The following is a 16,004-nucleotide window of genomic DNA, read 5'->3' on the forward strand; positions in this document are numbered from 1 at the left end:
TCTTCAACAACAAGGTTCTAGACTTCAGTCGTAACATATATCCCATTATTCATGCTTCTGCATGGCCAAACGCCTAATTACTTGAAACTTTTGGCATAATACCTTCACAGCAGTCTAAATAAACTCTTGGAAACTGATATAATTGAGTGATCAGTCCAAGAACCTTACAACGCATCTTCTCCATTTGATTTGTAGATTCAAAGTGATAATCAAAATACAGCAAAGAAAGATACAAACCAAAAGAGTTAAACAGAAGATTGTAGCGTGGAAGTTAATATGGTTGAAAGATCGTTGGCCTGAAATGTTAACCCTGGTGTCAGTTCTGGCAAAGCGTCAAAGGACTTGAACTGTTAACTCTGTTCCTTTTTGGCAGACCTGCTGAGCTTTTCCAGCTCTGTTCTTAAGAACATAAGAACATAAGAAATAGGAGCAGGAGTAGGCCATCTAGCCTTTCGAGCCTGCCCCGCCATTCAATAAGATCATGGCTGATCTGTCGTGGCTCAGTTCCACTTTCCCGCCCTCTCCCCATAACCCTTAATCCCCTCTCTTATCAAAAACCCATCAACCCGCGTCTTAAAAATATTTAGCGAGGCAGCCTCCACCACTTCAACGGGCAGAGAATTCCAGAGATTCACCACCCTTTGAGTGAAGAAGTTCCTCCTCAACTCCGTTCTAAACCGCCCCCACTTTATCTTGAGGCTGTGCCCCCTAGTCCTACTGTCTTTTTTGAGCGGGAAGAGTCTCTCCACCTCTATCTTATCCATCCCATTCATCATCTTATACATCTCAATGAGATCTCCCCTCATTCTTCTAAACTCTGACGAGTACAAGCCTAGTTTATTCAGCCTCTCCTCATAGCTCAACCCCCTCAACTCCGGTATCAGCCTAGTAAACCTCCTCTGCACTCCCTCCAAGGCCAAAATATCTTTGCGCAGGTGCGGCGCCCAAAACTGCACACAGTACTCCAGCTGCGGCCTCACCAATGCCCTATACAGCTGCAGCAAGACCTCCCTACTTTTATATTCAATCCCCCTCGCTATGAAGGCCAGCATCCCATTCGCCTTCCTGACCACCTGCTGCACCTGCAAGCTGGGTTTTTGCGACTCATGCACAAGGACCCCTAGGTCCCTCTGCACCGTCGCCTGCTGCAGTTTTTCGCCACGTAAGTAATAATCCTTCCTACCATTATTCCTACCAAAGTGGACCACCTCACACTTGCCAACATTAAATTCCATTTGCCAGTTCCTGGCCCATTCGCCCAGCCTATCTAGATCCTTCTGCAGACTCTCCACACCCTCCGCACAATTTGCCGTTCCCCCAATCTTGGTGTCATCAGCAAATTTCGACACCCTACACTCGGTTCCCTCCTCCAGATCATCTATATAAATGGTAAAAAGCTGAGGCCCCAGCACCGACCCCTGGGGCACTCCACTAGTCACCATCCGCCAATCCGAATAGCACCCGTTGACCCCCACTCTCTGCCTCCTATTTGACAACCAATCCTCTATCCACGCTAACACCCTACCCCCAACTCCATGTCCCTCGACCTTCTGCAATAACCTCTTGTGAGGTACTTTGTCAAACGCCTTCTGAAAATCTAGAAAGACCACATCCACCAGCTCTCCTCTATCCACCGCCCTAGACACATCCTCATAGAACTCCAGTAAATTTGTCAGACACAACTTCCCTTTAATGAAACCGTGCTGCGTCTGCTCTATCAAGCAATTCCCTTCAAGATGCCTCGCAATTTCCTCCTTAATGACAGATTCTAACATTTTACCTACCACAGACGTTAAACTAACTGGCCTATAATTCCCCGCCTTTTGCCTGGCACCCTTCTTAAACAACGGCGTAACATTAGCCGTTTTCCAATCATCCGGCACTTCCCTGGAATCCAGCGACGTCTAGAAAATAACCACCAAGGCATCCACTATCACCTCCGCCATTTCTTTCAGAACCCTCGGATGCATTCCATCCGGTCCTGGGGACTTGTCCACAATCAGCCCCTCCAGTCTGTCGAGCACCGCCTCTCTAGTAACAGTAATGTCATTAAGACCCTCCAGTCCTGCCACCTTTCCATCTTGCCCCAGAACTCTTGAGAATTTCCAGCAATTTCTGTTTTTGTAGTTAACATGGTCAGATTTTTCATTGGCATTATTAACCTACTTGGTTTAATTTCTCGACTAAGATCAAAACAAATATATTAACTCATTATTATTCATAATCTAATAATGTATACATACTGATTTTAATATAAAGCATGCATCAAGAGAAGGGTGGATTGTGAAATCTTACTGTCAGACCACAGGTTCTGAAGTTCAAAGTATAATTTGCCTACAAAAATAGTGTTTAGTCAATAGTGATTTTAGCCTTGCTGTAACCATAAAATCTTAAATTGTAAAATCATGTCAAAGTCATCCTTTCAGCATTTCACTTGAGGTTCTGTGATGATAGGTTTATATTTTATATTTTTTGTGTATTACACACGTATTCTGTGTAGGTATTGAAAGCTGTATGCATGTTGGGTTCAGCAAAGGAGAGTTTTTTTTGGGGTCAAGTTGTCTGTGGCGTCTAAGGAATGAAAGTGAAGGTGTTTCGGGTGATTCTCCCAGCCCGCAGCATTGCCTTTGTAGCACAGCGGGCCAGGGAATTCAAGCAAAGAACATTTTGTGGATTCCCTGCCAGTCACCTCGGCCTCCGCGTGTCTTCAGCAGCCAGATTTCCGGCACTGTCAGCTCCACGCCAGACATAGGTGCTAATTTGCATGTATTTAAAATATGATTAGCAAAGCCAGGACTGAAGTCTGGCCTCTTCCCTGCCCTCTCCCCCCACCAGGAGTGGTTCACTCCAGTGGGGTTTAGCACAGGGCCCCACTTGCAGGGAGCTGGTGGCCCAACCCCACTGGAGTGGAGGGGGACTATTGAGGCCCCCCCCAGAGGATTAGGCACTGGAGGGAGTGCCCCTGGGCATTGCCACCTTGGCAGTGCCAGCCTGGGCCCCCTGGCACTGCCCAAGGGGCACAGTGCCAATGCCCAGGCAGCACCTTGGCACTGCCCACTTGTCATAGGGCAGTGACGAGGCAGGGCTTAATAAGGGCATGGTCTGATGGGGGTGGGGCCTTTGGGGGCGGTTAATGGGGATTGGGGATTCCTGCTGCCATTCTGCACTCGGGCCGAGTAATAGAGGGAGGGAGATCAGCAATCGGGACTGACTATCAAGGTGGGTGGTGGAGGGAAGGAGTGGATGAGGGGGGCTAATGGGTGGGGGGAGGCGGGGAAGGGGAGGCGGGGGGGGGTGGGTCAGCCTGCTGGGAGGATTGGGGCTGCCGGGTGAGGAGAGGGTCAAGACTGCAGGGAGGGTGTGATCGGGAGATCGAGGCTCTGGGTAGGGGGGGTACATCAAGGGCAGGCTGGGGGCAAGGGGTATTGAGGCTAACTAGGCATTTTGGGTGGGGGGGGTGGTGGTGGGGGGGAGGTCAGTGACCTGGGCCGCAGGGGAAGCATGGGAGGGCCAGAAATGAGAGCATCGCATGGCAGGTTAGCGATCAAGCTGGCCAGCGATTGGGAGGCTGGCAGTCTGGGGCTGCCGATTTTAGCGCTGACAGATTGGCGTATGTGAGTAGCCTGCTCAATGTGATGCTGCCAGCCTCACCTGCAGGAATAAGCCCTGCCCACTTTTACCGTGATTCACGCTAGAGCACTCTGTGATGCACAAAGTGTAAGAGATTCATTTTCAAAATCCTGCTCAAAAAAAACCAATAGATTTAGTCCAGTTTTTACACAAATTTAACGCCTAGAATTTTTGTGGGAGAATCTCACCTCAGGTTTTATTGTACTGGAAGTTTCTGGAAAGCTAGGAAAGTTGTGAATTAAGAAAACAACTTGTGGAGCACTTTGTTTGAAGCAGACTTTGGAAAAATCACATCAAAAGTGGTTGAATGTATTTTTGCATCTAGTGAAAGGTAATTTTTAGATTTGGCGAACATTTTCCTGGATTTTTGCATTTAAGAATCTATAAAGGTTGTTGCCAAAAAGTTAGTTTCTTGTGTACCTTTCGTAAGGCATTTTTGGGGCGTTATCTTGGGAGATCTTTTCTAACTGTGTATCTTTTATTTTGCATGTTGAAATTTTATTTTTTCTTTGAAATAAACATTTGAAATTCTTCAAGTTTTTAAAGTTATCAGCAGAGTTCTGTGCTTTTATGTTCGGTAGCTATCCCACCATGTTTCTATAAATACAAAAAAAATTACAATCAACCAAGATGGATTTCAATCTGAAACCTGACTTGCCCAGCATTAGCACCAGCTATGTTGGTAACAGTTTCTAATTTTGATTTTAAAGTATTGGTTCTCATTAGAGAATTGGAACAATATGATCAATTTGTAACTTACTCATTATTTCAGTTAAGAACAGCAACCTGAGCTCTATTAGGGCACAAATGTTCACTTAAACTGTACTGCCTCATCAAAATCTAGTAGCTTAGCTGTGCCAGAGGTTTAAGTTGATTGTGCAATTAGTCCAAGTGAGGAGTTAAATGTAATAATGAAATGTTATTAGTCTATCTACAGGGTATGATTAGTATAGCACGATGGCATTTCTTTGCAAAATAGGGGCATCAGCCTGACCCAGTAAGGATGTGTTGCCATGAATGAGGGCAACACAGTAAAGATTGAAGGAATAGTTCTCAGACACCAGAAGAATGAGATTAAGTCATAATTGACTAATTATATAATATTGCCTAAGGCTCTCAGGCAATATTATTATAACATTGTGGGAAGGAAGTGCAGGAAGTTCATAAGAGTGGAAAAAGCATAAAAACAGTTGCATAAGTTGTTTTGAAGTCATTAGAAAGTATTAGGCATGGTATAAAGAGGTAATCCAACACATAAACCAGACAAGTGGGTTAAAATAGTGGCTCATCTCTGAGTTCAGCTCAGCAATTCCATTGCTGCCTTCTTTACTTTGCACTTCTAACTGTGGTCAAAACCACCACAGTGCAGCAGAATGAAAGAGACCGAGTAAAGACATCAATGAGTCAAATACATGCGATTTTATTCACATGACCATCCAGTGCTCTCCGTCCCCTCCCCAAACTAGCTCCTTGACTTCATGTTTACAGTCTGTATTACTAATCTGTGATAATCTGCTTTTCCACACTTGCAAAGGCCCATCATGCAGATCTGTAACAAATTCTACTCAAGATAGTTGTTTATACCTCAATTCTGCAAGAAAGAAATGGAAGAATTTTAAAAAGTTTTAGATGAATCTCTCCCAATTTCACAAGGGTGTAGTGAGCATATATCTCACTCAACAGTTTTGCAACCGATTTGTAACATTAATCTGCATCTCATTTAGCCAGGCTTGTTATGTTCCCAGTTGAGCAACACATTTTTACCACTTTTCCACATATCATTTATTTTTACATCAATACATCGTCACCACAGGGAATAATTGATTTGAGAAGGGCTGGGGTTTTTAACAATTCATGTACACAGTAACAAATAAGGTTTTAGCTGTTTGTGTTATTAATACATTGGAAAAGCTATTCCATATCTTGAGGCTGTTCCACTATTCAATGAGATCATGGCTGATCTGTACTGCCTTGCCTCCATATCCTTTAATATCTTTGCTGAGTAAAAATCTCTTAATTTCAAATTTAAAACTGTGAACAGAGCTAGCATCTGCAGTTTATTTTTCTTGGACAGTCCCATGTTTCTACAGCTCTTTTGTGTGCGGAAGTTTTTTCTAATGTCTCTCCTGAATGCTGTGAGTTTCAGGTCATGAGTCCTTGTGCTCGATATCCCAACCAGAGGAAAAAGTTTCTCTCTATCTAGCTTATCAACTTCATTCAAAATCCCAATAACTTCAATCATAACATCGATTAATTTTTTTTTATTCCAGAGAAAAGTTGAGTTTATATCATCTTTTCTCCTAATCAGAGCCCTGGAAATATTCTGGTATCTGAGCTGCACACCTACCAAGGTCTTTCAAAGATATATAGTGCCCAGAGCTGTACATTGTACTCCAGATGCGGTCTGACCCAGTGCTTTCAAAGCGTGGTTCCCCACCACTGCTGGTCCGGGAGCTGAACCAAAATGCAAGTCACTGATGCACAACATGACCAGAGTTGTGTGAGAGAACTGGCCAGGATACTCATCCCCACCACTCCTGTGACTTCACACAACAAGTCTGGTTCCCATGTGCATGGAATGGGAGGTCATCAGCATGGGCAGCAACAATGTTATTTCACAAGCGAGACTCAGGGAATGAACCACAGAACTATAGAATCCCTACAGTACAGAAAGAGGCCACCTGGCCCATTGAGTCTGCAACGACTCTCCAAAATATCATCCCACCCAGAGTTTCTTCTCTGCCCTATCCCCCTAACCTGAGCATTTACCATAGCTAATCCCCCTAACCTACACATCTTTGGATACTAAGGGGCAATTTAGCATGGCCAATCCACCTAACTACATATCTTTGGATGACGGGAGGAAACCCACGCAGACACAGGGAGAATGTACAAACTCTACACAGACAGTTAACGAAGGCTGGAATTGAACCCGGTTTCCTGGTGCTGTGAGGCATGCCATGAATTTTGTTTTTTCCTTCGTTCCATGAATGCTGCCAGATCTACTGGGTTTTTCCAATACTTTCTGTTTTCATCACAGGGAAATGTTAAAGTACTTACTGAGTTTTGTGGATGAATCCAATTCACAGTTACTGCATGGTTTATATTTTTGATTATGCACGCCACCTGAAACTTCTCTCCTTCTTTCAGCAATTCCTTATTTATCTGCACGGTGATTTCTGGGGCTCTCCTGGGAACTAAAACATTACATGAACACTTTATTTACGAGTTATTCTTGCTGACATAGAATAATGCACCAGTAACTGCCTCTTTCTGCTCCAAAGCAGTAAATGTACATTCCACTGGGAACCAACAGAAAGCACTTTGTACTTGAATTTGCAAAACATTGTGAGTCTTCACCTTTTGGATCATGCAATTAAATATTTATTTAACTGATGGAATTAAATATTTATTTTAATTATTCAAAAATACTTGCTGAAAAATACATTTTGCACCTTAAATGTGACATTAACGTTTAAGGCTGAAAATATCAAAAGCCTGCATATTCCGTAATAAATTGTGCTGATTTAACTGAAAAATTCACAAGAGAGCTAACTTCCTCCACTCAGCATTGTGCAGATATGCGTGACAGAAATTGTGTTTCCTTCCGACAGGGATTTTGTAGGGTTTAATGAAATACTGTGTTTCACACACTCTTCTCAGACAAAGAAATGTCTACATATCGGCAAAAAATATATATTTCTTTTTGTCCTTCCCACAAGGCAGCAACAGTTTTTTTCACACAGAGGGGTCCTCCCCAAATCATATCCCATAGGTCAAACCTGCAATCTTCCACAAATGTTGCTTTTCTAAAATGTTATATCACTCACTAATGTGAAAAAAAGAAAAAAAGAAATCACAACTGAAATGTCTCTTTAATATTACAAACTTAGCTTAGCTAAATTGCTAGTGGTACCCCCAAAACTGAGTCTGGAGGTTGTGACATAAAGTTCATTGTGAAGCTGAGCACATTCTAGGCTAGCATGTTGGTCTCCATAGTGAAGGAGTGCTACTACCAGAGGTGTGATCATTTGGATGAACAGCCTGCTCGCCCTCCCTGTGAAAATGATGAGGCTAGGAATGGGTGGTTTGTGTCTTTGGTTTTAGTTTGTTTGGGAATCCCACTCTGTTGGTATTGTCCCAGTACAGCCGAGATCATAATGCTTCAAGGTCATGAAGTTAAATTATCAGGAAGAAATTGTATATTAAAAAAAAGAATGGATTTTCTGTCACCCCTGTGCCGTATTATCCTGCAGCAGAAGGGGCTTGCTGCTTATGGTCCCGCCAATGTCTACAAGGTTTTGTGTGCCCCACGCCCTCCACTGATGGGGAATTCGCTGTGAGAGGTTGCCATCAGTGGGATCAGAAGATCCTGCTGGCAGGAAGGGCTGGGTAGTTTTGGCAAATGACATGATGCTCATTGAGACGTATAAGATGATGAATGGGATGGATAGGATAGAGGTGGAGAGACTCTTCCCGCTCAAAAAAGACAGTAGGACTAGGGGGCACAGCCTCAAGATAAAGGGGAGGCGGTTTAGAACGGAGTTGAGGAGGAACTTCTTCACTCAAAGGGTGGTGAATCTCTGGAATTCTCTGCCCGTTGAAGTGGTGGAGGCTGCCTCGCTAAATATTTTTAAGAAGCAGGTTGATGGGTTCTTGATAAGAGAGGGGATTAAGGGTTATGGGGAGAGGGCGGGAAAGTGGAACTGAGCCACGACAGATCAGCCATGATCTTATTGAATGGCGGGGCAGGCTCGAAGGGCTAGATGGCCTACTCCTGCTCCTATTTCTTATGTTCTTATGTTCTTATGTTCTTAGACAAGACTGAAATCTATGTTAATTACGATGTTACTGAGAGGCAACAAACCTGGACAGGATGATTTTGTAAGTTTAAAATGTTTAACCAGTTTGAGGCTACTTATTTTACATCTGACCTCAGGACACTGATTGTGAAGAAGCACTTTCCACCCTCACTGACCCAGCAAGTATCAGTTCAGGGTGACAATGGAAGACAAAAAATTGTATTTTCTCCAAAGCATGCAAAGTTATGACTGAACAGCAAAAGTTACACTGTAACAGGGAAATGTGAACAATCAGGTTATATAATCTGTGGGCTCATGTTTCAATTCACTTATTTCTGTTTCTTAGTATGGTACAGGATAGTATTATGACCATTTTGAAATATCTGTGATGTTTCTTTGTCTGTACAGAAGCACCTCAGAGTGCAAATATGATGTATGTAGAAAACCTGGATATTATTGCTTTTGTGTATCGTGGTATTTCTAATGTATCCTCACAAGTACCTTGCAGTGAAACAGGGGCACTTTAAGAGACAGTTGACATGACATTATCTGATGATATCACTGGCCGTTTGCACAGGCAAATAGGCAGTGTAACATATCTTCCTGTTGTCATGTTAACATCAACCTCAGAACACTACACAACTTTGGAACACTACTTCAACTCCGCTTAAGACAACCACAGAGCATCCAACCCCAACCAAAGACACTAGAGGTTTCAGCAATCAAGAAATTTAAAAAAAACATAACGGACAGGATCTTCCGTCGCCTCCCCCATGCCATATTTTTCCGTGGCAGTGGGGGCCTGCCACTGGCCGGTGGTGGAATGTTATGCTCCCACCAATGTCTGAGGTTCACCACACAGCGAGGGACAGCCTACGAAACATCTAACCTATTGACAGTTCATTAATTGTTAATGTTACACGGTTTGTTGTGTCATGGATCTTTGATTTAAAGGGGGAGGAAAACGTGTTTTCATAGTATTTCTAATGTTTCCTCACTTGTAGCCTTGCAGTGGAATAGAGGCACTTTAAGAGACCGATCATGCAACATCAGCTGTCTGCCTGGCGGTGATGGCCTTGTGACATTATTGCTAGTCTATTAATCCAGAAACTCAGCCAAAGTTTTGGGGACCTGGGTTCGAATCCCACCATGGCAGATGGTGGAATCTGAATTCAATGAAAAAAATCTAGAATTGAGAATCTACTGATGGCCATGAAACCATTGTCGATTGTCGGAAAAACCCATCTGGTTCACAAATGTCCTTTTGGGAAGGAAATTTGCCATCCTTACCTGGCCTGGCCTGCATGTGACTCTAGAGCCATAGCAATGTGGTTGACTCTCAACTGCCCTCTGAAACGACCTAGCAAACCTCAGTTCAAGGGCAACTAGGGATGGGCAATAAATGCTGGCCAGCCAGCAACGCCCATGTCCCACAAATGAATGAATAAAACAGGCAGTGTAAAATAGCAGGCTGTAGGGTTAACATTTTTTGAATAAATCTCTTTGTTTGAGCCTCTGAGGCCTACAGGCTTAATTTTTAAACCACCACAATTGCACTTGTGTGATGACCATTTTAAAATTTTTGTAATGTTCTGTCAGATATTTTATAAATAAAGTACATTTTTGCAAAAATAAGCACAGCATTATATGAGCTCAGTTTGCAGCGCAAAGATCTGTCACATTCGAATGCTGACAGGCACACTAAAGCTTGGGGCAACCATTGCAAAGGCCCAATGAGCAAAGGCCTAAGACCCTCACACCGTAATGAGCTACAGGACAGGAACCTGTGTAAAACCTCTCAGACTGTATGTAACACAGAAAGTTTGAAATGAAATGTAAATGTACATTGTGAATATAACCTGTAATGAAAGTAGAGTGTACTCGTGTACCTCATGTACTGTATTGAAAGAAACAAATCTGTACTGCGCTTTATGTAATTTCAAATTTGAACTGTGATGCACCTCTATAAATTTTATGAATGAAGTATACTTTTTGGAAAAAAATAGCCCAATGTTAATGGCAGTTGGAAATTCTATATATTTTAAGAACACAAGAACATAAGAAATAGGAGCAAGAGTAGGCCACCTCTCCTGAGCCCTTGACTCCTTTAACTAGTTGAATGTCCTCATCGTTAACCTGCACTCGTACCCTCTCCTTTACCTTTGATTTTGTAATTCCCCATACCCCTGAACCCTCCCCCCCAACTATTTCGTTTAAAACCCTATCTACAGCCCTAGTTATACGATTCGCCAGGACTCTGGTCCCAGCACGATTCAGATGAAGAACATCCCATCTGAACAGGTCCCATCTTCCCCAATACTGGTGCCAATGTCCCATGAATTCAAACCCATTCCTCCCACACCAATCTTTGAGCCATGCATTCACCTCCTTAATCTTATTGACCCTGCACCAATTCGCTCGTGGCTCAGGTAGTAATCCAGAGATTACCGCCTTGTTGGTTCTGCTTTTTAATTTGGCTCTTAGCTTTTCATATTCCCTCTGCAGATCCTTTGTTCCTGTTCTACCTATGTCATTGGCACCTATGTGGACCATGACACCTCGGTTCTTACCCTCCCACTCCAAATTTCTGTGCAGCCCAGATGAGATATCCTGGACCCGAGCACCAGGCAGGCAACACAACCTTTGGGATTCTCGATCCATCTTCGGGATTCTAAGTGAAACCCATTTTTAACTGAGACCCGTCAATTATGCAACACTGTAAAGAAGCCAAGGCCAAATCAGAAAGCCTTGTCTATCTCAAAAGATACAGTGCAATTCAGTTACCCACACTGGATGCCAAAGGAAATTTCATAAGCAAACGAGAAGCAGACTAGAGTCAGTAATATTATACCACAACATGCGAGTACTCAACCAATTCCAACCCCTGCTCGGGATCTTGTAAATGTGTATCCTACAAACTCATGAGTAGATATCCCAGAACTGCATCTCATCTTTGCCTGACAATGCTTTTGTGTTGTTACTTGTAGATCTGCCATCATGATAGGTCACTCTCGTCTGTCCTGTGCTATCCTCACACATCCACAATAGACCATCTGCAACCACTCTGTCATGTTCATTATCCAACTCTGCCGAGGTTTAGCCCTCTTGTTGTTCCTCTAGAAAAGACCTCTACAGCATTTCTCTCGGATCAAATGGCCAAAATACTGACATTTTATTTTCTGGATGCCACTTTTTAGAGTTCTTCTTACTCTTGCTATTTCCAGCACCTCTTTCTTGGTCTTATACACTGCACATAGAATTTTGAACAGATGTCTCAGCATCCATGGGCAGGATCTTCTGGTCCCATCAAAGTCAATGGTCTTTTGGTTTGCTCATACATCTGCCATGGAGGGATACACTGCAATGGAGCCAGAAAATCCCAGCCCACATTTATTGCACAAATTTTTATTTATTGTCCAAGTTTCTGAGGCATACAGGAAAGTGGATAGAGTGTAGCATCTTATGAGTTTGTTTTTTCCGTGTTACAAGCTTGGGTTTTCTTGTTAACATATTCTCATCTTCACAAAATGATTTCTGGATCTCTCTACCCTATGCCTGGCACTGCATGACACAACAATCTCAAATGCTATTTCTCTCCAACGTCACTTCCACCAAGAACATCTCAGGCAACTCTCTGTTAAAAACAATGTTTCCCATAGTTTAACTTAGGTAGAGAATAATGATGAGAAGCCATGCAGTAGAATAAGTAACTGATGGGTGAGATGACCTTAAAATGCAACAACAACAGAGTTGTGAATTACAACCAGAAGCCGGCATGGGATGAAGCTCAGATCCTGTGATTTTTTTCGCGCCAGCTCCATTATCAACACATTCCATTTGGGTAAAAGAAGCATTCAACAAATGGCCCAGGGACAAATTGATGCCCTTGCAAGTCTCTGTTCCAGACTACAAATGGAATCGGAAATGATCCTGTGCTTTCTGTCTGGCTATGGGACTCAATAAACAACTTATTTTCTGCATGTCCTCAGTTGCATAAGTTCAAGCCTAAATAAGCTACTAACCAACAAAAGACATCAGAAGAAGTGGAGAGCAAGCAATAATTTGACACTGAGCTAACTGTGACTCCATCTGGCATATAACTTGTAGCACAAATTGCCTGGTGGAGCAGGAGGTTCCAAAACCCAGGAATTGTCTCCTTCTGTACCAGCTCAAATCATGTTAGTGAACACTGACCAGGAATTGAACCATTGAATGTTATGCTCTTTAGGGGAGAAGGTTAAAAATAACAGGACCATAACTGTATTTATCCTGCTGTCTACCATCACCAGTTTCAGAAGGTGGATTGTAGCACTTTTCTCACAAAGATCATGAAGAATAAACAAAGACTAGGAAAATGTGAGAGAGGAAGTGGAGACCTATGTTAAATGTTTCATGTAAGTCTGGTGGCATCAACATGTTTGATCTGTACAATGCTAGATATAACTGGATGCAGTTCTTTTTATACAATCGCTTGCAGAACATATGCAGCAGAAAAATCATCTTTCTAAACTTCTTAGATGGAATTTTACTGCCCTAAAAAGGAGGTATATAACTGAAAATATGTTCCTTCTTCTTTCCTACCCGCCTCGATACCTATACACAAGGCACACACACACTGCACAGGGCACACATACACACACTCACATAGGGTACATGCAGTCTGTACTGGCCACCCACACACGCACATAGAGCACAGTCACACTCCGTGTAAAGTGTTTTCCCTCCCTCCCACCCTGACACATGTACAAACACACATTGAAATGCAGTGTGCACACACACATACTCGCACACATACACACAGGATACCCTTAAACAAGATATTCAGGCTCTGTACAGAATTGGTCAGTACAGGGCACTAACATTCATTCCTGGGCGCACATAATCTGTCTAAGGTGATAACACTTTGCATACCCAAGCTTGCAATTTGATATTTTAGTAATGAACACATTTGTATAAAATTCTTTGTCTATTATTTTCATCATCAATCTCCAACCAATCCTGCACATAGATCTGATGTTTTCATCAGTTTGACCATTCAATGCACAGTGTGAATTTTTGTACTGTAGACCCTAAAGAGCATAACATTCAATGGTTCAATTCCTGGTCAGTGTTCACTAACGTGATTTGAGCTGGTACAAAAGGAGAACAATTCCTGGGTTTTGGAAAGAAACAGAATGTAAGATGACTGCAGCACCACTTCACTCTATCTCAAACCTGTTCTGGTCCACACATTCATTTCAGCCTTCACCCCACCCAACGTTTTATAAAAATTTATTTTCTATCTTTCAAGCTTGAAAGACTACAAATTTCACCAGCGCCCCTCTGAATCCTTTTTCCCCTTAATTTCGTTCTGACTCCAACTCTTCTCTAATCTCAGCCCTTGCCATATATTCACAATACCTTCCACTCTAATGAAATGTTCTTAGCCAAGGCCTCAGCTTCATTACTTTATGCCTCCACTACAATGAATTTTTTGCTTGGTATACTGCTAAACTTCTCTTCAATCACCTTCGTTTCTACATTCACTTCTTTCGTAGTATAAATGGTTCATGTTAAATGTGTGAATAAAACAATCTGTAACATTAATGATGTAAGATCTCATGGAAACAAAGCATGCCGAGTAATAGTTCTATATGACGCCTCGGGCTAAACATTATCTGTATATAGTTAGAGAAATGTTTAATAAAAGGTAAAGTTTACCAACAGCTTTGTCTCCAGCAGTCTCTATTGATCCTGACCAAGGAAAGCCTAAGCTAAGACCTATAGTAATGATAACAGATGGTGGTAATGGAAAATGGAAAAAACATCAAGCTAATCAGCCAGTGACTGAAAAAGCAGGAAGCAAAACCATTGTGAGGGAAGAGGCAACATGAGAAAAACATCAACAGAACTCAAAGAAAGGCTAGGATGAAGAAAAGCCATGGTGAACACTTTACCCTCACCAGAGAGTTTCAAATGCACAGCAGGCCAAGATCAAGCCCAGAAATGGCATTGTAGGTTTTGCAAGTATAGAATCGCTTCAAGACTAGCAGAAAAGCCTAACGAGGAACAGGCCAAGGCCCATCTCTATACCACAGACAGTAGTGCAGACAACATAATGGTGAATCAGGCCTTAAACAATTGGCAGCATACGAAGATGTTGTATCAAAAACTCCTATATCTTTCAGCCTTAGAAGGAATACAATCATGGAAAGGGCAACGTTCAGTAGACATCCCCAAAGACTGGGAAAGAGTATAGATTCCTTCAATAACAATTTATATCAACTAGCTAAGAATTGCGCATATGAAACCGGAAATCTAATTTGGGATTGCATTATTATTGGAGTGTAAGAGGACTTCTGGTCCTAGATTCTCCCACAAGAGGAAAATCTCTCTCAGCATCTATCCTATCAATTAAGTCCCTGCAAACCTTATATGTCTCAATAAGGTAATCTCTCATTCTTCTAAACTCTAATGAGTACAGGTCCAACCTACTCAACCTCTCCTCCATACCCGGGGTCAACCTAGTGAACCTTCTCTGGTCTGCCTCCAATATCAATACATTCTTCCTTAGATAAGTGGATCAAAACTTTTCACAGTATCCAGACGTGGTCTAACTAGTGTCTTGCTATTGTTTTAACAGACTTCCATGATGCTTCTGATATCATCCATTACATTAATAGTTTCCAATTTCCTATCTCTAACCATCTCGTTTTTATCATAGACATCCAATCGCTCTACAATTTCAACCCCACCAGGACAGTCTGAGATCCTTCCGCCTCTGCCCAACTTGCCCCTATTCACCAACACCCTTCTCTGCCTGGATCAACATGTTCTCAAATTGAATCATTTCTTTAGCTCCATTCATACTCCAAATAGAAGTGTTTCTGTTGGTACCCACACGCGTCCTCACTATGCCTATATGCTTGTGGGCTACGTGCACATCCCTTGTTTCAGTTCTACCCAGGACATTGATGACTATAATGATGCCATTTCTTGTTTGTGCTCTGAATTGGAAAATTTAATCAATGTTGCTTCCAATTTCCACTCAGTGATTATGGGAGGGATTTTACAGCCTCACTTGAATGAGACTGCAAAAGTTCCACCTGAGGTCAATGGATATTTCCGTTGTCCGCCCCTCACCCATTCTGATTCCGTGGCAGGTGAGGTGGTAGAATTCTGGCATATAAGAGTATTTCTTTCAATTTATTTTACTGTGGTGGCTGCTCACAGTGTAGTTTGCTCTACACTGCCGAGGTAAAATGTAGATTGTATAATCATTTTGCTCCTATTCAGTCTGCAAAAATGATCCTGACATCATTAACCCTCTCTATTATATTGTAAAACTCAATCCATTTAGTTAAACACATTAACCTTTAACAATTCCTGACTTGATTTTCTTAATTAATCCACAAGTGAGTGTTAACTTTGTTCTGGAATATTGTTTCTTAAACCTTTCCACTCACTGAGGTTAAACAGACTGACCTGTAGTTGCTGGATCTGTCCTCACACATTTCCCTCAACAAAGTTGTAACATTTGGAATTTCCTAGGCCTCTGAACTTCCTATGTTTAACCTGGTTTCTGCTTGCATT

General features: G+C 42.4%; 1 protein-coding gene across 1 annotated transcript in view; it reads right to left on the minus strand.

Moving 5' to 3' along the window:
- The window catches only part of kita (KIT proto-oncogene, receptor tyrosine kinase a), a 92,794-nt gene that overhangs the window by 48,919 nt on the left and 27,871 nt on the right, over window positions 1-16,004 (minus strand). The window contains exon 4 of the mRNA XM_080187483.1: window positions 6,691-6,827. Within this exon, the coding sequence (XP_080043609.1) occupies window positions 6,691-6,827 (137 nt within the window). The remainder of the gene's footprint in view (window positions 1-6,690; window positions 6,828-16,004) is intronic.

Source organism: Carcharhinus amblyrhynchos, chromosome 1 (assembly GCF_965287045.1).
Source record: "Carcharhinus amblyrhynchos chromosome 1, sCarAmb.v2.hapA, whole genome shotgun sequence".
NCBI lineage: Eukaryota > Metazoa > Chordata > Chondrichthyes > Carcharhiniformes > Carcharhinidae > Carcharhinus > Carcharhinus amblyrhynchos.